Source organism: Pezoporus wallicus, unplaced genomic scaffold (assembly GCF_028554395.1).
Source record: "Pezoporus wallicus isolate ANWC-B61680 ecotype Strahan unplaced genomic scaffold, APGP_CSIRO_Pwel_v1 contig_5767, whole genome shotgun sequence".
In the NCBI taxonomy this organism is placed as follows: Eukaryota; Metazoa; Chordata; class Aves; order Psittaciformes; family Psittacidae; genus Pezoporus; species Pezoporus wallicus.
Window position 1 is genome coordinate 1,735,191 of NW_026640599.1, and position 24,944 is coordinate 1,760,134.

The 24,944-nt window shown below is 36.2% G+C and overlaps 2 protein-coding genes and 1 long non-coding RNA gene across 7 annotated transcripts in view; 2 read left to right on the forward strand and 1 right to left on the reverse strand.

Annotated features, from left to right (window-relative positions):
- The window catches only part of PUDP (pseudouridine 5'-phosphatase), an 81,309-nt gene extending 69,000 nt beyond the window's left edge, over positions 1–12,309 (reverse strand). The window contains exon 1 of the mRNA XM_057419674.1: positions 12,177–12,309. Coding sequence (XP_057275657.1) covers positions 12,177–12,255 — 79 coding nt within the window. The 5' untranslated portion in view covers positions 12,256–12,309. The remainder of the gene's footprint in view (positions 1–12,176) is intronic.
- Positions 12,083–24,944, forward strand: part of STS (steroid sulfatase) — a 98,247-nt gene continuing 85,385 nt past the window's right edge. For 2 of the 5 annotated variants that reach the window (XM_057419669.1, XM_057419668.1), the window contains exons 1-2: positions 21,251–21,777; positions 22,911–23,037. Coding sequence is in view for 3 of the 5 variants with exons in the window: in XM_057419668.1 (XP_057275651.1) it covers positions 23,036–23,037 (2 nt within the window). In the remaining 2 variants the exon portion in view is untranslated. Of the gene's footprint in view, positions 12,208–12,940; positions 13,022–21,250; positions 21,778–22,910; positions 23,038–24,944 lie in introns of those variants that run through there. The other 3 variants (XM_057419670.1, XM_057419673.1, XM_057419667.1) reach the window with 3 other exon arrangements.
- On the forward strand, positions 14,149–16,009 carry LOC130604792 (uncharacterized). The gene is made up of 2 exons (XR_008973525.1): positions 14,149–14,669; positions 15,633–16,009. It is a non-coding gene; the product is annotated as an uncharacterized LOC130604792 (long non-coding RNA).

Sequence of the window (24,944 nt, forward strand, 5' to 3'; positions counted from 1 at the left end):
AGAAAAGAAAACAATAAAAATCTAGTAGCCTTTCTGTCTCTACTCAGAATTAGGTACAAATCTACTGAAATCAATTAAGTCATAACGGTACAAGCAAGAAACAATGAAGCTCACAGTTTCTGAATACATGCATTAGATAAGGTACACATTTCCAATTCCACAGTTACTAACCCGAAATCAGATTAAAAAAAGTAATTTATTTGCTTCATAGCAGCAACTTGCTAACGCTCTGCTTGTAAATGTGAAAATTGTTTTTGTAAGTGCATTACAGGTGGCTTCACAATTAGAAAGGGGTGAGAAGTTTAAGGAAATTAGGAAAAAATCAGTCTGATTAACACGTAACAAGGTGTGGCAAAAAATAACAGCTAGAAACAATGTAAGCATCACTTATGCAACTATATATGGTAACTCTGAAAACAATTATGAACAGCTGTATTCAGCATTATTCAAACAGATCTGATGCATAAAATGTAGAATGAAGCAGAATAAAGCAGAAGTTACACCTGAATATGAAATAACTGAAAAAATTGCATTTGTAAGAGAGACTGTTCAATACTATCTTCAACTATCATCCCTGACCCCATTCTGGTAATTTCCTTTTGCTTGATCTGAACTCAAGCTTACAATCAGCAAAATAAAAAGCATCTGCTTCGTTTGCTAAATATACTAAACTGCGCCACTGGAACTTGAATGACGATTAGACAAACAGATGAAGTCCTACAGCTATAACTTTTGGCCTATTATGTTTTGAAATTGTTAGAACTAGCATATCCTAGGTGTATAGTTAAAGCTGCATATCCAGTTAAACAGGGTAACTTAAGTGTTTCCTAAATGTAAGGAAAAAATAATTAAAAGGTTACAAGTTGCAATAATAATAAAACAGCTGGTCACCAAAGGCCTTTCTCTTCTAAAAAGAAGCAAACGCACCACAGGCTACATCTTCCTAATAGCCTCTGGAGAGTAGTTTTCAAAGACACTGAAAACTAAAAATGCAAATATGGTATTCCATCAACAAGCTGAAATACCTTTCTTTTTTCTGTTGTCTGAAGAGCAAATCTAACTATTAATGTAAGAATCCAATTGCATGAAACACTGCAATCAAAGAAAACAGAGCTGAACACTGTTGAACATGGTTACAGCCTACGCTCTAAAATGTAAAGGGCAGCTTTAGCCACTGAGCTTGTCACAAGCAAAAAGGATGGAGGCTTTTTCCTTGTGTTGGATTGACACAGTTCATGGTGGTACTGCTAAAAGGCCGTTTGCTGTCATCATTTCTGTTATGAACTTGTATTTTCTACAGCTTTAATACTTTACTGGTAATCAAATGAACAAAATGAAATTATACAAGAATTAGAGCTATTTTCTTCAAGAAAGGGATTTCTTCTGACAGTACCCACTGCCCTAATTATAGGCTTCAGAATTTTAACTCCCTCCCATGTAATGTTAGAGGAGCTCAAGTAGGTGTTGAACTGGAAATGGGAAGTATCTACAATATTAGTACTGAAGCCATTAATTGTCTCAAAGGCTCCATTATAAACAATTCAAGTGGGCAATACACATTTTTCAAACTTAAGACTACCACTGATTAGTTATACTATACCTGTAATCACTGGTCTTCGTAAACTGTTTCACTGAATATTTAATTTATTCTTCTGGGCCTCTATTATCAATAAAACAATTCAGAGCTTGGAGGAAAGGAGTAGGTAATGTTATTTAAACAGAACTGTAGTCACAGTAGAACACCTCTGTCAACTCCTACCAAAGGAAAGAGTGATATCTGTAAGGTACACCTTATTATACTTCTGATATTGTACAACACTTATGTACTGGGCACCTTGTAAACACTCATGAATACAAATATAATCTTTCTGAAAGATGTATTTCCATGCTGTGCTCACCTTTAAAGAAATAATGGCATGACAGAACAAAGTTTTGGAGAAGATGTAGTGATAAGCACTATCAAATCTGTTTTCAAGTCTAGAAGACTCAGGTAAGATGAGGATTTCAGGACTTCCGTGAGAACAATTTCTACAATAGGACCAAATCTCAGCTGGGCCTAAACTTAGAGAGTTGTTTGTTTGTTTTCAAAAGCAAGCCTATTTTTAATTTTAAAAAGAAGACTACTTTTAAGAAATAGCAAGGGAGAAGAAAGGTAAATGTAATTATGTAGGTAGGATGTAACCTAGAAAGAATGAATGGGTACAAACAAAATTTTTCTTATTGTAGCTCGTTTGAAATCTACTTAGCAATAATGTTAGAACATCAATTTAATGTAATTTCTAGTACATACAATTAGAATATAAAGCAGAGAACAGAAGCTCACGATTTCAATATGCAAAATACTATGAAGAGAAATGTAAACTAAATATCTACTGAAGAGCACACAGAGGAAATGTAGTATTCCACCTTCTTTTTCTTTATATATAAATACAGAAACTTTTAGGTCAAACAAGAATACTTGCTTTAGTTCCCTTGAAAGCTGCAATTGTAAAAGGAAGAAAATGAAAACATGAATCTATTCTATGTTGAACTACAGTATTAGAAAAAGGAAGAGGTGAAGAGGGGGATAACTTCCATGCTTTCACTATAAATTTTAGAATATAGCTTTTCTTTTTCCCCTCAGTAGGAATTTCTAAGAACACACAGTCATTTCTCAATTAACCAGGGTAATGAAGAAAGAAAAAACATGCTAGCAAACTATCCAATCATCTTGTATTATTGCCTGGGGAAGAAGCAAATCTGGGGTGGGTTGGTTTTTTTTGGTTTTTTTTTTGTTTTTTTTTTAAATCTAACCCTTAGAGCCCAGAGCTTCAATTTTATCTTGTTATTCTACAGTGTTTCCAACTACACATGCTAATTACCTGCTCTCTGTGGCAATTTCCAGAAGAGGGAAGAGGAATAGTTCACTTCCTTTTTGAAAAAGGCAAAACCATGATAAACTGTAAACTATGCAAAGTCAGTGGTGAGTCAAGCATTTTAAGAACCTACATTTTACAATACTGTACAATTTGCAAACAAGTGTCAAATAAGAAGTTTAAAGTTCTGGAAGACAGAAAACCAGATTAGGAACACTACTTCTTGCTCTTTGTTCTTAGATGTCCTCATTCATGGAAAATTAAGACATTGTAACTAAAAATGGGAGAAGGATAAAATACCATAAAAATATGATCTAAACCAATAATAACAATGCAAGTTATTAGGCAGTGGAGTAGCAATTAGATACACTACAATACCTTAGTGGCCAAAATATATTCATTTTCCTGAGATACGTTCCCCATGAAACACTGGTTTTAATTTTTAAAGACTAGAAATTTATTGCATTGTGGTATGCTCTTCGTGGCGCCATGTCCCCTGAGCCACAAAGCAAAGAACATTTTGCTAGTCCAATATTATAATGCTGTAGAGAGGACTGAGTCCCAGCATAAAAAGATAAGCTATTTCACATGGTGTAATTTTTTGCAGTAATGGTCTTGTAGCATAATGATGACATTATCCAAAGTCATGTCACTTTATGGGCATGCCTTATTCTACTCTTTTGCCCTTAAGAGACAGCTCAAAGTAGCTTTCTGTACATATATTACAAAACAAACCAAAAATTCCTTAACATAAAACATTTTATTCAGATGAAATTATCTCTCCATGTACTCACGCTCCACCTTAAAACCCACTTTAGATATTCTGATACTCTATAATCCCATTTATTTCATTAAACACACATTATCTTTCATTCCATTCTTATTCAAGTATTAGCGTAACTTACTTTCTCTTTCTTACAGAGATGTTCTTAACAGTACCAGTGTCAACTCACAAAACTTCCCAATCCAACAAAGACACTCCCTCTCATGACTGGTCAAATAAGTAATCAAATAAGGGTCTATTAGTTTGAATATGCACTTTGTGGCAGTTTACATTACACCCAAATGTACTGATTGAAGCAGAACATAATTTTAAAGATATCATGTTCAAAAATATTTCCTAACATGAGTGGGCAATTGCAGTACGCATATAGTGACATTGTGGAAGAGAACCTGAGTGAACTAATACTTACATACAACAGACAATGCCCAGGAGTGAACAAGAGGGCTGAGCTGCTTGAAAGCAAACGCATTCAGTTCAGCACCCACAAGCACTGAGATGCTGCAAAGGACTGACATGTATTCACCTATCCTTTGGAGAGGAAAGGGCTGCTGGACCTATTACACCAGCTCAGAGCACGTGTATTAATGAGCTGGGAGAATGAGACACTGTATAATGTCTTACATACTATATAATGACAAAGATCATAAGTAAATTCCTACGTATGTTAGGTAGAACGACTGGGCTGACAAATAATAAACTGGGCTTTCCTTGCAGTTGTCTTGTGTTATCCTTACAAACTGCACGTGCCCAAAACTTGCCCAAAATAACCAGACACAGGCACAGCAGAGGCAAAAGCTCAGGGGGAAAAAAATAATGTATGGAGTGCGGATACATAACTGGTGTTCCAAGAAAAGCTTTCAAGAATTAGGAATAAACCTGTTATACGAGAGACATGCAGTTTACTAGAAATAAGACTTATTTGAGGACGGTTAAAAAAAATACTTCATATACCCCAAAAGGGAAAGGAGGAAGAAAAGAATACATTTTAAAAACCCCAAACAACTAGTACAGAGAACACTAGCAAAACCATACTTGGCAAAAAGCAGTATCCACACATATACAAGTTCTTTCAAATTACAGCATTAAGATTTATTGCCAAACTAATATGGAAAATGGTATTTATTATAATAGGAATTAAAAATTAGTAAAAACTGCACAAGAACAGAAAGCATAGAGGCAGCAAGTCAACAGGTGTACAACCCTTCAAGAAGCAAAATATAAAAAAAAAAAATTGTCAGATACCAAAAAAAGAGCCACAATAAACAGAGACAAGCACTCCTCACTAGTTATTGAAGGACAGGAAGCAGAAAGTGAGATAAATAAAACAGGATGGTTTTCTCCTAAGTACCAAGAAAAAAACTGATACAGGTTGGCAGCACCTCAATGAACTTTGGGTCAGAACACTGACATTATTTATTATTATTTTAACATTATTATTATTATTAAGGGGGAGGAAAAGTACAAATCAAGGAGTCTCTGTCAGAACCATTGAAAGATACAAAAATTATCCTGGTTAAATACTTCTCAGTAGTCTTGTGACTACGAGAATCAATAGAGAGAGTTACAGAAACATATAACAGAAGCAGCAACCATCACTAGCAGCCTCTACATCATGCAAAAGAAAATCATTTGCCCATAATGAAAGCAGTAGATACCATATTGGAAGGGAGAAGATATTTAGCTTAATGTCTTTTGTGTTACTTAATGCAGTTCCTGGTCTTTAAAACCGCAATGATCATATTGGGAAAGTTATCATCACCATGAAGGTCTGCTGCCAATTAATTTTACATAAATGAAGAAATAGTTAAAAATAAAACAAAATTGTTAAAAACAATTAAAAAGCCCAACATGCCTCCTCCTCAAAATTAGAAGTATAAATGGCACTATCAAGATTAAGATTGTCTCTTGGAGAAAATACAACAGAATTCATAGAGCAGAATTTTGATAGTAAACTGTACTATCCAGACAAATTAAGGTGTCCTTAAAAATTCCAGTCTCAAAGAGTTCAATTAGCCAACTCACAGAAAGGCTACATGAATGAATAACAACTACTAAGAACAAGAGCTGCAGAGCTGGGCCCAAGGTGGCATACAGCGTAACTACTATTGGTATGCAGCATAAAAAATGCAAGGTTGTTAATGTTGTTTTTCTTCTTAAGAAAAAAGAAAACTATAATGCAACAGCTGGAAATAGTGTTATTATAAGGTAAAATTCCATGCACCTTTTCTTTATATGAAAATCTGTTCCATTTATGGCACCTTATTATTTACATTCAAAGCAAAATAATTGGAACTTTATACAAAAAACAGTGTACACAGCCAACAAATATAAAACCTTATCATCTACAAACAGGTTCTGCATTTAGGCACAGAAAGAGACTAATTTTTACAAATGGTCACACTGCTTTGTGTATCTTTAAAATCACTGAAGGGAACCTTTAGACTCCTAGCACCTTCAAAACAAACCTTTCCACTTGCTAAAGGCCCTCTATACAATTCAATGTGTCTAACAGTCAGAAAATAAAAGCCACATTATTAACAGTGGGACTAATTTATTTAGCAGCTTTATTTCTTTTAAAACCAAATGCTTTGGGTGTCGTTCAACTAATAAATAAGCATAAAACCCACACTGCATTTGAGCGTAAATTATGTACAATATTAAAATCAAATCAGGGATCCTTCAGCTTGAGAACATTCCTCTGTTACCCACCCCCCCCCACCCCCCCCCCCCGGGAGAAAAAGGGATCACTGCTAATCACTGCTAATGCTGCCCATGGCATTTTGAAATGTGGTAAACGTTACAGAAATGAAAAAAAAATAACTGTTCTACAGAGGATGAACTAAGATCCAATTCTGGATTATTCTAACCACAAACAACAGGCAACCATGTGGATGGACAATCTGCAAATCAATCATGGGAATAATAGAAGTTAGACTCTAGGTTAGAATGTTTGTTATGTCCTTGCCAAATTTTTCCTTGCTGTTAAATTAAAATGCTAATTTTCAAGTATATGACAAATCTTATCTACTCTACTTATGGTTAATTAATTCTCAATGAGGAGGTGGTTTACTTATGTCCAAAATTTGCTCATGAAGCATCTATGCAGTATTTTAATCTAATAATATCCTTAATCTCTTTGTTTTTGCAACAAAATACAAGTATAGAACACAGGCAAGACATTATTTTTGTTTCATTCTTTGTTCCCCAAAATCAGATGGAAATGGAGAATGGCAAGTAAGTCTCCACTACCTAGAGGCAGAAAATAGGCTTAAGATTGCCAGTTTATAGCCTAAATATTCCTGCACTTAAACTATAATGGAGGACAATCTAGAGAGGACTGATGTTTAGTTGACCTGGTGCTATATGCTCAGATGCAGAAGAAACAAGAAACTGTTTTAACCTCCCATTCACACTAAAAAATAAAAGACAGCATGCACATCAGCAAACTTTACCATGGAACTCTTACCAGTTTTCTTGTACCAGCAATCTCCTAGGCAACTTGTGCAATGAAATGAAAGTAGGAGTACATTTTTGAGTTCTGACCTCTGTGACAATTGGTAGGTAACACTGGGGAGAAAAAAAAATATGCCAAAACTTGTGTGAATCTCAACACTGGAATGAATTTAACTGCAAGTTAATTTCTTCTATATTATAGACCAGAGATTACCTGTATGACTAGCCATGCAGGAGTTGCTTAGAAGTGGCACACAAGAATTCAACAGTCTCGTCCAGGCAAAGGAAACAGCAGCTGCAAACGCAGCAACTTCTGATCCCAGTTGCCTGAACTACTTCTTGCCCCACCCCTCGTGAATGGTCAGAACAAGCTGGTATACCTGTGCCTGTACAGGCCAACATGACTGAGTTATGGAAAAGGTATCTTGCAAAACTAAGCTACTTTAGAAACCATCTTTTATATCTGCTTGAATGCGTTGACTTACCTTACATAAAGATGCTGTTTTACAACACTAAGCGGCTGGCAAGGATAATTTACATAAAATGGTCACTACTCCTAATAAAGTACATGACTAAACTTTCTACACTGAAGTGTGATGTTCTGTGCATGTTAATTTAGCTTTAGTTCAGCCTTAAGTACAATGCTAAGAAATACTGTATTGTTGCTGCAGTTTTCACAAATTCATTTGTCAGTTAGGAAAGATTAATACTATGCATGCAGCTTGTAGAGAATATAATTTCTAATATAGGACATTTTCAGCCCCCTATAAGTTTATAGGGGGGGGCTATAAACTTATATAGTTTATAAGTTTATATATAAAATAGTATAAGTAATAGTTATAAGTTTATATATAAAAGTCATAGACAAAAAAAGGCAATATTCAATCCTATCTGTGTTCTGGTGGTGGGGTAGCTATTGGCTACAATGACATAACAAACCTAACACTTGTCATAGCTAAAAATACAACCTATGGAGTAGTTGAGAGGATAGATCCTTGGGGGCATTACTCCAGTTGTGTATTTTGTGTAATGTAAATTTAGTATAGATTTTTTTCTTCTCTGTCTTCAGTGTTGGTTTTGTATGTTTTTAAAATACGCTAAAATGCCAGAATCAGATATTAAACAGTTAAACTATAACAAAAGTATTCAGGTATCAAAGGTCTCTAGCTTCTGGCTTTTTATTTTAGCCAGCTAATCCTGTATTGTATGTGCTTGAATAAGTGCACACATAAGCAGGTTTAATAGTTTAAATTATACTACATTGAAGAGTAGTCTTCTGTTGGAACAGACTAAAGCATTTAAAGAAAAAGCAATTTACTGTACAAGTTCTGAGCATTTATTGTTAGAATTTGCTGTAGAAAAGGAAAAATTTAACACTACAAAAGTGTTAAGGAAAAAAAAAAGTACTGCAGTACACCAAAAATTAAAATTTAGTGATATCTTTTCCTCTGGTTTATACTACACAGTAAACTAAGCACCACTTACAAACTCTACCAACTAAATCGTGCTACACATGTATAATGAAAACTGTAACTGCAGTACACTATCACCAAGGCTGTTTTTTCTATTACAGATGGATTTTACCACAAAAACAAGTCCTTCGATTAATTTTACGTATTAAATAACAAGCTGTCTAGAGGTGCTGTTCACAAATTTCACTTACTAAATGACAGCATTACTCTCTAGTGTGCTAATTTCCTTGCAATTAGAACAACAGACAAAATAAGTAAGATTCCATCCAACATCTCAGAGGGAAAGAGAAGGTAATCCAGAAGGGTAAAAAAACCAGAAGGGTGAACTGCATTGATTATAAATGCTGAAAAAATGGTGTTAGATAACACTTCAAATAAGGATACAGAAGGACTCTGAATAAAAGGGATGAAGTACTTCCACTGGCAAGAACTTTCCTATTGAAGATAAGCTGATGTATCAAGGTGGGACTCAAGGACAACTTAATCAGTCTCAATTATGTTAAAGAGATGGGGGAGATGAAGTCACAGAAGATCAGACTCAGCAACACTTTCACATAGCCCAGCGTTAGCCACTTAAGTATATAGAGGCAGATTCTATAGGGTAACACTTGGATTGTTTCCAAGGTCAAAAACCTTGTAAGCACCTCAGACCTCATTTAAGGATTTTACACTCACAGTTATGAATTATTCATGAGTATTTTGGAAATCTTCCTATCAGAAGATATCATACTTTTCTTAATCAGAAGCAAGTATGTCAGCTATAGGAAGCAAGCTCATGGCACATTACACTAGATCAATTTAATGCTTGATTTTTCATTGCTTATAGATCAATTCATATTCATTCTACAAAATCGGCGAGACTTAGTTGACTATTTCCAAAAACAGTCACATTCTTTTTCACACACTATTTTGCTCTGAAAATTACTGCAAAACCTAAAGGTTCAGATTCTGAAAAATGCAACCAGCTATGGAGGTACTTTAAAAAAAGTGTAGTTTTAGATACCCAATACCAACAACTTTGTTTGTGCTCTTTCAAAACAAGTTATTTAAGCAGATTTCTATAGCTTTGAGAAACAGTATTTCTCAAAATAAAAAAAACTCATTTTACCATCTTCGATTAACACCATTTGACACATGAAGAATTTCAGTGCAAAAATTAATAGGATATTATGTCTCGCATAGCTTTACATCAATATAACCATTTGTCTCATTGAGAAGATTTGTAACAAACAGGCTGGGCAGAAAGTGTCTGTGTGTGCCTTATTTCAGTCCTTCCCCAGAATTCTTCCAAATTTCTTCAAACATCTATGAATCCTGCGGAAGTCCAACCAGTCTCCCAACTGCTTTTCTGCCTCCTAAGGGCCACAATTTGTCATGAAACAAACAGGTTTATAAAAAAAATTGTTAAAGTTGTGAAAAAACTCAAAGTATTTAGAGGCTGAAACATACTGTAAGTCCACTGAAAGGAAGTGTATGTTACAGAAATCATCAAGGTGGTGTCCCCTTTATGCCTCTGTACTGTAACACACTTAAGACTATTTTCAGATTAATTTTATACATAAGTATAGCCTTCATCACAGCTGAAAGGTTACTGAAAGACAGCGTACTCTTTCTATGCAACTTTTTAAAATAAAAGAAATCAAAACCACACTGTAGCATAAGACAACACAACAAATACTTATCAGGCAAATGAGGCCTTGTCTCATACATAGGGAGAAAAATAAATTATACTAGGGTGCATAAACACTTAACGCAAGTATATTTTATATATAGGCACACAACATGGCTAAATTTATATCTGCTATTTTATTTTGAATACAGAAAGTGACAAAGTATTTCTCTGGAGCTGTACTTTATAACAGATAAATTTAATAACAGGAAGGAGTAGGTTTATACCTCTAGTGTCTCAATCTTGATAAACATAGGTCCAAGAGTTATGGATCCCTTATAATTACTTGCCCAGTAAGAGGTACAGTTAGTACTCTACAGTACTTTTAATGTTTCTTCACTGTATGAACCCCAGGAGTCTGGAGAACTAAATATGACTCAGAACTTCAAATTGTTTTGCTCGTTTGGAATGTTACAGCAAGGCAATTTCTGAAAGTCGACAGGATAGCATCTGAGAAAAATTCCTTTAGCTACGATTGTCCAAAAGCTAGAGCACCTATACTCCCAATACCTGACCAATAACAGATTCACTTAAAACTGATACAGAAATCTTCTGCATCCACATCAATGCCTACACATTCATATTGCTTACCTAGACTGTCCTGTTCAGGTGAGTATTCTCTATGAAATAGATTTTCAGATTATACTTAAAAGCAGTCATATGTAAGTAAAAAAGAAAACTTCCCTGAAACTTCTAAACAAAAATGAAATTGCTAATAAAAAACTCAAACAAACAAAAAAATCCCAGCAAACATAACCCCACAGGCTATCTGAGACCTCAGTGGTGAAACTGAAAATAATAACTTACTTAATCGTTGTTTCACATAGCGTATTGAGAGTGCAAATGAGACAAATTGAAGCCAAAGGCTCTAAAGTTACTGAAACTATCTAACATGGCAATAGAAGTAAAACCATTTTTGTTTTAAACCATGGTAACTGAATAGCCTTCACCTCTTATAGGCCTGAAGAAGGGAAAAGCACACTTCTGCAGAATAATTCATTAGACTTCACAGAGGTCTTTCCAGAAACTGCAATAACATGGGTTTTGCAGAAAGAAGGCAGGCACCTCAAGTTCACACTCTTGAAGAATTCACCCACATCCAAAGCTGGCTCCTGTGTAATATTCCACATGGACTATTTAAAAAAAACAAAGCACATACAAAAATACTCCGTTATTCCACAGGAGACACACAGCAGAAGGCCCCGATTCAGAAAATAGTTAAGAACAGACTTAAAAGCTGCTCTACTCATATTGACTTCAAACCTCAAAGTGCAATCCAGCTGTAGCACAAGAGGCAATAGATTTCAGAATAACCTTGCAAAGCTGAAACCAAAATAACAACCGAGGAGTTGACTATCACAGCAGTTTCTAAGCTTTTCAGCTGCAGACTGCACCTCTAAACACTTAAAAGTGCTCTCCTGGGCAACCCCATCCAGCAAAAGCCACCCCCGGGTAGTGAACTCTTCGTGTCACGGCAAACTGGAAACCCATTCGCTCCCTAGACCCCACTCCCCACGGCTTTTAACCCCAAGGTGCTCCTCACCTATCTCCTCACAGCCACCCTAACCTCACTCAGTCCTCCACCGGTGATTCAGTGTAAGCTCCCTTTTCAGCCTCAGCCCTGGACCTTCTAATTCAGAAGTTTGCCCACGTTTGGAGGAAGCAGCGGGACAAGGAAGTAAGACGCGTTTAAGCAACACCACCCCGGGTGCCCTAGCTGCTCGTCTGCAGCTCCAACACCGTCAAGGAGCAGCCGGACAGCACGGTCGGGCCTCGGGAGGCGCCTCGGTGGAGAGGCGGCGCGTCACGGCAGGGAGAGAAGGGGGCTGCCCGCTGCAGCCCCTCACCGCCCGAGCGAACGGGCCGGGCCTGGCCCGGCTGCGCAGTGTGCCTGGGCAGCGAGCGGCCAGGCCGTGGCGGGGGAGAGGGGAAAAGCTACACACCCAGAAGAAGGCCGTCCATGTCAAAGATCAGGTGAGTGACTGGCCGCAGCCCGGCTGCGGAGGAGGAAGAAGAGGACATGCCTAGGCCAGAGCAGCCGCGGTCCTGGGTGGCAGTTGACCGCGCAAGCGCGCTTCGCCGGGGTGGCGGGAGCGGAGGGGAGCAGGGGTGTTGTGGGGCCGGTGTGTGTGCCGGGAGCGGCGCTGGGAGCGTGGCCTTCTCTGGTTGGTTGTTTTGTGGTTCTTTTTTAAAAACAAAGCCTATTTCTCTGCATGGGGTCTCTCCTGGAGGGGGACTTCTCATTTCAGATTCCGTTTGCTGCAGCTTACGGGTCATACTGAGGAGTTGCTCAAGTTTTGACATTTTCAGACAGTGTTCCTTCGCAAAGCTTTTGTGTGAATGTGTGGAAAATTGCAAGGATAGTATTATCGCTGGTAACTGGAGCCATAAACAGGCACTAATCTATGTGAAACCATGAGGAAAGAGTAAACCCATCTCTTAAAAGGGCTGCTGGGTAGAGAAATAGTTAATTCTGGGTTTTGCATGGTGGTTTGTTTGTTGTTTTTTTGGGGTGGGGGCCGGGGGGGTGAGGGTGGGATGGTTAAGCATTCAAGAAGATCTGAAGTTCAAAAACAAACCCAGTGCTCTTGAGAAAAGGCAAAATCTCCCTGCATGGACACATCATCCAGTTCTATCTGCGCGGTTGCAAGGGGAAGAGGTAAAACTTTGCTCATCAGCTTTCACTTCTATTTTTTTTTAAATGCAGGTAACTCACCTTTGGGCATCAAGATTGCTGAAATACTAGTTGCAGAAGCAGCTATGGAAAGAGCTCTGTCAAGCTTACAAGGTGACATACTGACTTGAAGATTTGTACTGCTTCACAGTTCCATAGGAAGGCAATGGTTAGTCGCAGCTTCATATACTGCAAGTCCTGTCTGTCTTGTCAGTAGGTAGGCCTCTTGGCAATTATTTTTTTTTTTCCTGACAGTTCCCTCATTTGAATTTGCAATACTTCACCTTTTTAGCAAGTTAGAGGTGGTCTTTAGGTGTCATACAATCACATTTGAATTTTAAGTTATCCTCCTTATGCATCTTACCTGCCTCCAAAACCTATCCCTTAAAAGAACCCTTGCCCTAGAGTTGTGAGAAATAGCGTAGTTACAAAGTCCTTATACCTCTTTTTATCTTGGAAATAGGAAAACAAAACACTGTTGGCCTTTACTTGTACCTTTTTAATAATAAAACTTGACTTTCAGCCTAAATTATTTGAGTTTTGGGTTGCTTTTCTGCTTGGTTTGTTTGTTTTTAACTTATTTTGTAATGATTATATTTGATAATGCTGCTTAGGTTCTGCCTGTGTAGTCTAGGAAAAAGACTGCACATTGCCTTAAATGTCTTTTAAAAATGTCATCCGTAGTCCTGATGCACACCTGTTAGGTCTTGCATAGATTTAGGAAAATGGGTCCTGTGCTTCCAGATTTTTATTTTTTTTTTGTAACTTTGTGTAAACGTTAAGAATGCCCACAGCCATTTTCTTTCAGCAATAAATACTGTGCACCAAGTCAATATTCCAGCTTTATTTCAGACACCAAATGTGTTTGTCTCCTTAGTGGTTCACTTAGATGAGAACATAGATAGAATCAATAGAAAGTCCTACATACGATGTGTCCAAAAAAGTGTTACTCTGTTAAAAGGAATAAAAAAATCGTTATAGTAATATCACTACTTACAATGGTAGGCATTCTCCTATTTTAAGAAAGAATGTGTTTCTGCTGTAAAAGCAAAATTTTCAAGATGGTGAGTAATGAGGTTGTGTGGCAGTGATACTTGAAGTGCATTCATCCGCTTTCTAATTAGGAGATAGACTTAAAAAAAAGAAAAAAAAACCCTGTCTTTAGTCGTATTTGCTGGCATACAAACACCTGTACTTGTTAAAAATTAAAAATAAAAAGCAACGAACAGCATCAGTCAGATATCTTGATTTATTGTTCTAATTAGAGAAAAGCATATTTTGATCACAACTCTGGCTCTTCCATTCTTCTCAAAAGAAAGAGACTGTTTTTAGTGTTGAGTTCATCTCAGAAAACATAAGGCTTATACAAAACTTGTGATTATTTAAAGTGGAAATAAATCCTAAAGGCAACCTTTGGAAAAAAGCTTATAAAATTGAAGTGTAATCTACAAGATGAACGTTTTAGGGTTAAGTGGTTTGTGCTACATATCTTAGTGTGTGCATTTCAAGACTGTCAGGCTACCTGACAGACTGATGACCTCAATTTGCTTTGCTTTACTCCGGCTCATCAGTGATAATCAGTGAAATATTAGCTTACTTGATTCTTCAAAGCTGCATTCAAACACAAGAAAATCTTCTCAAAATAGACAAACCATTTAGGTTTATTCAGCATGACTGTGTCTTTTTACTAACATAATAAAACTCAATGAAAGACCAAGGAGAACTTTTAATTCATGGTGGAGCATAGTTTTCTAGATGCATAGTGAGAATGCTGATTTAAATTTTATTTGAGCTGTCTTAAATATTTGTCTCATTTCAACAGTAGTATTTGGGTTTTGTTTTTTTTCTTGAATGAGTGAAGAAGTTGAGATTGGGAATTATGCAGTTGATTTTTTTTGTTTGCCTTTTATCACTTATTTTAAGCCTATTTCAAGTGCTGAAGACTTTATTTTAATAACTGAGTTGTAGGAGGCATACTGTGGTGGAGGTACAGTAACTGTGAGCATGGATAGTTAATTATATGCCTGAGGACCTGATGTGTGGTTACTGGGAAGGGTGAACTTTGGCTACTGAGATGCAAGTAGACTTGAATCCCTCAACGTCTGAGGAACACAGTTAACTTCTTGTACATTTTTTTAAATTAATTTAACTTTCTATCTAGGCATATACAGAAGCAGATAAGTAAATCTCTGCCAAGTTTTATATTTTGTGGTGTTACATGATACATACATATGTGGATGTCCAGGTTTTTTAACAAATGTAAATTAGCTGCCTATAGCTTACTCTTCCTACTCCAAACCAGGCTTTTTTCTATGGTTTTGTAATAATGCATTACAATCACTTTGTTCTTGGTGTGAGATAAGGTGTAAACACTCAGGCCTGTATCCATGGGGTTATTAAGTACACAACACAATGTTTTGCATATACAGTTCTCATAACCTTTTTTAACCTTTGTATGTTTGTTTGGGATTTGTTTACCTTGGAGCTAAAATGTTTGCCACATTACTAAACTTACCTATTTTTTTTTTCTGGAAAGTAAAAGTTTCAGAATATGCGTGTTTTCTTAGGTAATGCACTTGACTCAAAAATTGCAGTTTCCTATTTCACAACTTTATATTGTGCTCGAAACGTGGATTCACTTACATATTTTTGTACCATTTACAGGAATGTCATGCACTATGTGTTTCATACAGAAATGACTGACTTTATTTTTCTTGTTCTGCAGGCGCCTTGGCAAAGAGGATAAAGAGATTATAATCCATTTTGATTTGAATCTTAAAAAAGAATCTAAAGACTTGTGTAAATCCAGTAATTTAAAAGCTTTTGCAATGATGTACATGAACAACTGTTAAACCTGCTATTAGTAACAATTTACTTGTAATGAATTATACTTAAAAGTAATTTAATTAAACCATCAGCTGAAATTCACAACAGTTGCTATAGTTGAGCCTATAAGCCCTCAGAAAATTAAACCCCTCCCAGTGCTGGATGTCACCAGACAAGAGCTTTTTACCCTATTATTGTTTTAGTATATGTTTTTATGGTTGCAAAAGTGAAAATGAGCATGTATATTAAGGCAATTAAATAATACAATACACCTGCTGATCTGAATAATCTTTTATTCATTACATGAGTCAAAAGGGAGTCTATCCTCTTTAGCCAATCGCTTGGCTTCTTACAGCCAAGCAGGGAGGGGGGGAGGAGAGCCATCTGTTTTCTGGATTTTGCTATTTGCCACATGGGTTAGTTACAAAGGCAAGAAAGATGATGTGTTATGCTTCAAGAGAATAAAGTGAAGAAGATACGTGTTGGTCATCCATAAATTTAGATGAGGAACTGTAAAAAGGCTTTTAAACAGCAATGAGGAGTGAAATTCTGGAAAAGCCAGCCAAGCACACAAGAGACAAGAAGAACTCTTAAGATATTTTTAGATGTCCATTGCTGCATTTATTGATGGGATGGTACAACAGAACAATTGGTTTCTGAAGCTGAGAAATGAAGCTTTAATGCCATGCTTCAGGGGCCTTTTTTTGTTTCCACTCAAGTCAGTGAGAATAATTTTCTCTCTTCTATGGTTTGTGAATTAGCTTTTTCGACATAATTTTTTGTCTTCTAGTAAAACATTGGCTGCACACAGGCAAAGTTTTAAGGTAATTAGCAGTGTCATTGTAATTGAAATCCTGAAGTGCTTAGTGGTCCCTTAGCCTTAAACTACCAGAAAGATTAGGGCAGAAGGGATTGCATTTCCTTCATTTGCAGCTTTATTTATCTAACTTTCCAGTGTTGCAGGAGCCTAAAAGTTTGGTCATGCTGTTCGTTCTCTTTCTTGTCTGCATGTGAATTTTATAGCTATATTTTTTTTCATTTTACTACAGTTTGATTGTTACAGATTACAAGAAAAAATTTGTAGTGCCATGTGGAATACACATTCTGTCAACCTTCCTGAACAAGACATCTGTCACTTGGTTGCTGGCAATAAGGGTGGAACTGAATGCACTGACCCTTCCAGTGGTCCCTTTCAGTCTTGTTCAGCTCAACCTCTTCAAAGGCTGCAACAATTACAGCTTCAGATGGAAGAGAGATAGAAGGATTGTGATTCTCTGGGTCACAAGGTCTCTAAGCTACTGATCTGTAATGCTTCAGAGTCAGGTTTTATATGTGTGTTCCCCACTCAGCATGCAACAAGCTGTAGAACTGAATTTCCAGAGCTCAGACATTCTGCTTACTTTGTGCGTGCATGGCCTTACAATTTTGTACCTACCCAGAAGAGTCAAGCAGAGATAAACAAATGAGCTTGCCAACACTCAGCCTAGAATGTTTGTCTACATGATCAGGGTAGTCATCCTACCTGCCTAGGTAGTGCAGGGAGACATACCTTGAGGAATAAGGTTCAGTGTGTTGTAACAAAATATATGAGAAAATAATGTAGTCTTATTTCCTATTTTATGCTTTGAACTAGAATTTTCTTAGCAGAAGGTAAAGAGCAGATACTTGTTTTCATAAAACATTTGTAAAATGGAAACACCACTTGTAAATACTGATACAGTCAGATATTAGGGCTACCTAGAAGGAAGCATATAGTCTCAGTACTGTGAAGCCAGTGAGATCCTGATTTTTTTTCATTTTTTTATTTCCTAAGACAACTAGCTGCACCTACTAAGCGCATCTGAACCATTTCACCTGGATGAATGATTCTCACAGTGATACTGCAGGATTGAAAGATTCCTAGATTTTCTTTTCATGTATGTTTACATGCTGGTAAGGCCAGAACAGATGTTCAAGACATAGATGAATTATTTGAGACAGAATTGTGTATGTTTAAAATGTCTGTCCAGACATTCTGCCTAAAATTTTCCAAGTCTTTGCTCTTCTAGGATATCTTTGTTCTTCCTCTATATTTTTTCAATTTTTTTTTTTTTTTTTAACAAATTTCATTCCTTTAACCTTTCCTCATAAGTTAATGCTTTCTGAAGCTTTCAGCATTTCATTTGCTCTTCAGGATTCCAGTTTTTCTGTATCCTTAGAGAAGTCCACCACTCAGATATGTTTTTATAGCTGTGGGGTTCATAAGTGACAAATAGAAAGGCCATGTTTTACTAATAGGCTGCCTTCTTAGGTACAGCATAACTTTGAATTAACATAAGAATTGAATTAGCTCTTTTGCCATAGTTTTATTTCGTTCAGTAATGAATGATTTGTAATTCTTACGAATATTTTTTACTACTCCTGCTTAGGTTGTTCCCATTTTGTAGTAAGCCAAAAGCTTTTGCTGCCATTTGCTAATTTTAAAATTTTCTTTATGGATCACTTCTAGCTGTATCCTCATTAATTAAGAATAGTCAGTATTATACTTCACTGTTAAGAGATCACTGGCAACAGATCTAGCCCATGAAGAGATTACTACCTCTTCATACAGTTTAAAATATTTTTCTGCGTTTTTAAGTATGAAACATTTCTATCTTGCAAGCCTGGTAAGGCAACTATTTCCAAAAAAGCTGTGTTACAAAATGAATCCTTGTATCACTATTTCAAAAATGTTGCATGTGTCACTTAGCCTGGTGGCTGCTGCAACTAATAGGGAATGAGTGTTACAGTAATGAACACATTTGACAGCCTGACTGTGTAATCTGTTTTTCACTGGCTTTTCATTTTTAGGCCAACAATTATGCCCTTATCTGGAAAAATTAGACTAATGCAATTTTAAAGAAATTATTAACAAGACTTTTAATATTAAAGATGGTTATATGTCCTCATTAAGTAAGATGTGCCATCCAGAGACTAGCCATCTAGCCATCTTGTTCCGTGGTCATGAAATGAGGTAGGGTTAGGCTGTGCTCTTGAGCTACAGAGCTCTGACGAAAGCATCTGTGTTTCATGAAGCGCAAAGCTCCGCTCAGTAGGTGGCATTCTTGTCACTGACATTTGTCACAAGTATCTTCTGGGGTAGTGCTGGCACTAAAGCTGTTTAAAGTTGGTGGGAATATAGTAAACCTTTTCCCATTTTCAATTTTTTAATATATTTAGCTGGGTGATTGTTGCTTCTTGAAAGACCTGACAAAGGGTTGGAATGTACATACCTATCTGCTTTTTCTGACTTCATCACATACATTATTCATGTAGATTCAATGGAATATACTTTTCCTGTTTGCGCAAGACCACCTTTCCTTAAAGATCCTGTTCTGTTTGTGAGTAGAGGTGGCTTAGTCAAGTACCTGAGAGTTAGAAACTATGGCTATAGTGACTACTAAACCTGGATCTTTATTCTTGTGTGGTATAGTCAGTATGTTCCTCCAGCTAAACTCCTAGCTAAACTCTTAACTAAAGTTTAACACAACCATGATAAAAAATAACAAAATCATTAGAACATGTCACTGACTTCCATAATAAAAGCCATTATGACTTCCTCAGAACTGTACAAAGCCCTCTGCACAGATTTCACAAGTTTGTGTAATGATTCCCCTGCATCCCTCAGGGTAACTACATAGATACAGAATTTTTAGACTGAAACTTGGCATTAGTGGTTTTGGTCAAAGCCAAAGAATAAAGATTAAACGTCTTTTTTTTTTTTTTTTGCTGAAGATTTGTTACAGCATAAATATTGTCTAATATACAGTAATCCAATTTTTATAAAGACCCTAGGAACAGCAGAGCTGCATTTTTTAATTCTGGACAAGTGTGACTTTCAAAAGCATTTTCTGAAATTAGCTAGGTTCCTTGGGTTTTACTGTACTGAGAAGCAAGTATCCTTCATTCCATTTTTAGCTCTGTTATTGGTTTATCACATTAAATACAAGTTTGTATTAGCAGGTTTATGTGGAAGCATAAGCATTTAGGTGTGTGCCAATATTCAGTCAGTCTAAGAAAGCAGTGCATCGTGTTTCATTTTTACAAAGATATACCTGTACTGTAGCTGGTAGATGAACACTTTGTGGTGCAATTGAATTTGATCCTAAACTTCCAAAGCTTTGGCAGAGATATTTTAATGAACTGAGACAAAAGGTCTATCTCATGGTAGCTCTGCCTCTCCGCTAGATTAAAATAAATCCAGTCATGCATCTTTTCATCTCCTTTTCGTTCCAAACACAATTAAAAAAAAAAAAATTCCTTTACCAATTCAGTGAGTTGAACTTTGTTATACATATGAATGTTCAAATATAAATGTGTAGATACTGTCTCCCACTTGGTGACCAGAAGACCAAAGTATCTAAAAACCGACGTTTCTAACAAATTATGAAAGAAAAAATGAAGTTGAACCCTGCATTCATATCCATGTGGGGGAAAAGACATCTAAGGACATGCATTTCTGACCAAGTTTCCTGGTGGAAAATACATAAATTGGGGTGGAGGGAAGAGGATAATATGTAAACTAGGTAGCACTTTTCAAAGTTTTATGAATGATTTTTTTTTTTTTTTTTGTATTAGGGTCCTCAGACTCCCTGGGAGCAGTCATTTTCCGGGAGTACAGAAGTTTCTAAGACAATGTACAGTGAACAAACCAGGATGGGCTACTACTGGGTGTGTTTATAGGCAGTGAATCTCTGTAATTCTATGCCTCTGATGGAAAAGTTTGAAAAAACTGAAGTTATGCTTTAAAAGGGGTTTTAATGCAGTTTCTCAGAAGTTGCTACATTCAGCAGGAATGTTTACCATGTGTACAGAAGGCGGGAATATACCTGAAATTGGCACTGCACATGTTTTCCAGAAATATGGTGCAAAGCCACTAGCATTTGAAAAGCCTAACAGGAGATCTTGAGTAATAAACTGAAACAAGTTTGTTGCTGCTTTTAGTTTATTATTTGGTTAGGCATGTGTGTATAGGTGTTATGAAAACTTACTGAGATTATTTCTTACTAGTGAAGTAGCAATTGTGTTAGCATTGTATAGTAAGTTGTCTTTTTCAGTGTTGTCCTTCCTTCCCTCCGCCCTTCTGTTTTCAATTCACGTGACTGGACTTTGTATCCATTTATCCACAATCAGTGTAGAGCCATCTTGTTTGAAAACCAGAGACAGAAACAGAAACAAATTCCGTGCTGCAAGGTAAAATGCCCCTCCTGCCCCAAACTCTGTCATTTATATATAGTTATATATAATTGTAAACATTGAGCTCATGTATAGTTGGAGTTCATATTCTTTCACAGCTCAAAACAATATCTTCATGGCAGGGAATTAGCAATTATTAGAAGTAATTAACATACACTGTATTGTCTTTTCCTCTTTAACTTAATGCAGTCTGTTTTTAGGTAAGGAAGGAAAAAGGTAAGTTAATACTGTCTACTCTTGTTTTTAAGATACTGTCAACTATGGTGGTAAGTTATTTTGCAACAAAATGGACTTTGTTATTAGGGATTGCAATGAGGTAGAACATTCCCTGCCTGCAACAGGTTAAGGAGTATGTAAGCTTTACTTGAATAGTGAAAGCATTTTGAACAAAAAAGCAAGCAGGGTGTTTGTGAACAAGAACATTTTCCAGCTGTGAAACAGTGTTTTTTCTCTTACCACTTAAGCTCTGGTTGTTTAAAAAGTAATGTTAAAAGTGTATGTAATTTTGATTATGGACTCTTTTTCAAGAATCAAATGGAAATGAATTGTTAAACAGTCTTGGAGGGGGGTTAGGATCTAAAATAAGCTTGTAGTTTTGAAGTGACTATGGTTTGTGTGCAGTGTATGTAATGTGACAAAATCCACTTGATTCAAAGCCTGCAAGACTTAACTGTACCTTACAAAGTTATATTAAATAAATCTAATGTCTTCCTTTGTGATCTTTTACAAATCCAACCTGCTGACTGAGGGTAAACATAGCTACTGAAGAGTATATATAAGGGTAATCTCTGGGAGAGAGGATGGCAAGGAATAATAGGCAAAGAGAAAAGGTAAGGAAAAAATAATCACTTCTGAATAGGTTGTATCTGCCAGGCTTAAGCAGAAGCTCTACATTTAGCAGCCATGCTGAGAGAGAAAGAAGGAAGATGAAAGAGAAGACTAACCAAAACAAGTGTTAGAACAGAAACTGACCAGGCATATTGCCTGCTATGCAATTTTGTAATTACTTGCTAAGGATATGGATTCCATACATCCTGTTTTATCACAAGTGTTTTTTTTTCTGCTTCTGCCCTTAGGGTGCTCTCTAGGTGTATTTTAGTAAATGCAAACCTGTGTTAAATCCCTGTCAGACCAGCAGCTGAGGCTGCTTTAACATCTGGAGAACCACAGATGTTTGGCAATAGGGATTGCTGTATATTGCTGGCCAGTGGAAAAGCCTGTGCTGTGAGGAAAGAAGTCATGTAGGACGAAAGCAGCAATGTGCAGCAGCATCAGGAGTTGTAATGGTAGAGTGATAACAGCAATATCTAGGCAAGCAGAAATGGAGTTGTTGAGGAGCTGCATCCAAGAGGTATTCAGTTTGACTTTATATTGATGACACAGAAATACAGGATTCTTGAGTAGAAAGGGATTTGGAATATGATGGGAGATGGTTTAGAAAGATTAGGATTGCAGAAGAATTTGTGTGATGGCTTCTTGATTGTATGAGAGGAATTTTGAGGGTGATGAATTAAAATCAGCTTAGTGTTAGAAGAGGGTTAGGAGGAAGACAGGATATTAGCCTGGGATTGTTAGGAAGTGCTTAACAAGAATTATGGCTGTGGCACTCTGGGCTGTGAACACAGAAGTTTGAACTGCTTCAGGTTCACAGTGATAGTGATCTTGGATTTTTCACATCCTGGACAGTATTTTAAATTAAAAGATAATGGTGTAAAAATGGTCTCTTCTTTTTTCTATTGTACCAAAGATCAGCCTATTCAGAAGGAAATCTTAGAGTAGAGAGCTCAGACAGACCTATTTTCCTCTGACATTGTCTTAAACTAGCCAGGTTGGTGGTTGTATGATGTTGTATGCAAACATGCTTTCTAAAGGAACCCCTAGTGATACAAATTTTAAATAATTAGAAATAAAAGTTAGTAAGCTAGAAGGCTACTTTATTCTCTTCTTCCCCCCCCCTTCCCAGTGTTTTTATTCTGCACTGCTGACAAAACTGGCAACTATGATGAAGAAAATTAGAAGCTGTTGACATGGATTAGTCATTTACAAAAGTTACTCTTAGCTACATAAGAAGCATCACATCTCGAGTTCATGTAAGTTATTATAATAGACAACTGAGTATGTTTTCAATTACAGCACTTGTCTAATAATAGCAGTGAACTATTAGTCCTGAAAAATGCATGTTGAACAGAGGAAACGACATGTTCTTTTTCACTGATGAACAGAATCCATCCTTTAAAAACATGAGATTGTGTTGTACCTGAAGGCATATAGCAAAGGAAAGTGTTCTTTCTCATCAACTTCTTTAATGACATTCTGATGCAATTCAAAAAGCGTGTTATTCTCTTCAAATATACTTGCAGCATGCTCTAGTCCAGGCCAAAAGGTAATGAGACCCATGAAGCTATTATTAAGTAACCTTTCAAATGTTAAAAGGAAGTTAATACTGGTTTACCACAAGAAAATGAAAAAAAAAAAAAGTCTTTTTTTAATACTTACTATATTTATTTGTGTTCTTAAAATGTCATATAAAATAAGGTGAAAATGAAGTGAATTACTGTAGTTTTGAGATAATGAAAATTTTCATTTTGCTGTATTGTGATTTTGCCTTTTAGCTCCTATGTGCAAAGGAGCTGTGTTCTAACAGCAAGTATTTACCAGTTTCCTAGAGCTCCTATGAAAGAGAGAAAGAACTAGAGAAAAGAAAGGGAAGAAGAGAGGGAAGGAGGAGGGAAGGAGCAAGAATTTTGTACTCACACAAGGCAGAAGGAAACTGGATATGTTGTGGCCTAAATTGCTGTTTTTCCTGTATTGCTGTAATACAATATACACATTTCATTTGTTCAATTTTTTTTTTTCTGTCAGACTCTAAGAACCCACTTAGTCTGTTCATGTATTCTAGGCAGATATTTTTAGTCTTAGAATTGTTTGCTGTTTCAGATATCTCTCATTTTAAGACTTTTTAATTCTAATTGTTGCCTAATCCTATCTTGTTTAAATTCTATCCCTCAAATATTTCACCAAGCTAAGTATATTTACAGTTTTTTAATTTGTTTTTATTTTGTTTTTCTGAGGGAGTAATTCAGATGTTCCTTGGTATTCTTACTGAAGTTATTAAATGATCAAATCTTTGGAATTGGGATATAAAGTTGGCTAATGTATATGCCTCATTTTGTAAATGTCTTTGCCCTTTAGCTTGCACATTTTTTTGAAGAATGTGATCTATGTAGTTTGCAATCAGGCAGCTATATAACCATTATACAGCTCATAATCCTTCTTTTCCTAATTGTACAAGTGTTCTTTCCAGAGTAAATATTTTCCTGGTTTGTAGGACCTCCTAATTTTGTGATCGCTGTGTTGTGTTTTCAAATCTGTTTCCAATAATTGTATTTAGTAATGCTTGCAATGAATAGTGCTAGTGGAGTATCTCTGCATTAGAGCTGGTTAGAAAATTACTTACCATCTTAATTCCTCCCTATTGCCATTTCTGAAGGTTTTTTTCAGCATGGTAATAGGGGAAAAAATAAAAATTTTGACTGGATAATCCTATTCTATTTGCTCTAATTTTGAATTAGGTCATAAAAAGATGGGTGGTATGTGGGTTATCTTTTAACCATGTTCAAAATAACGTGGTAAAAAAATCTCCCAGCACAAAAGAACAACAAAAGTGATTTGGTTGCGTCATATAAATGCTAAACACACTATTTTTCTAGATGTAAGAGTAAAGATCATGAATTTAATTTTTGGACATTAAACAAAAATCTATATTAATCTATATTAAAAAATATAGATTATAAAATCTATATTAAAATTCCTTTTATTTTGCCCCACTAGAAAGACTTTTGTCAAAATAATTTGGAACAATTTGTCATGAGACATGTTCACAACTGTTTCCAGGATAAGGACGTACCATTCCCTGAATATTGGTTCCATGACAGAAGTAACATAACCAGATTTTCTCTTGCTTAGAAACTTCAAAGAAGAAACTTAGTCTTCAGTA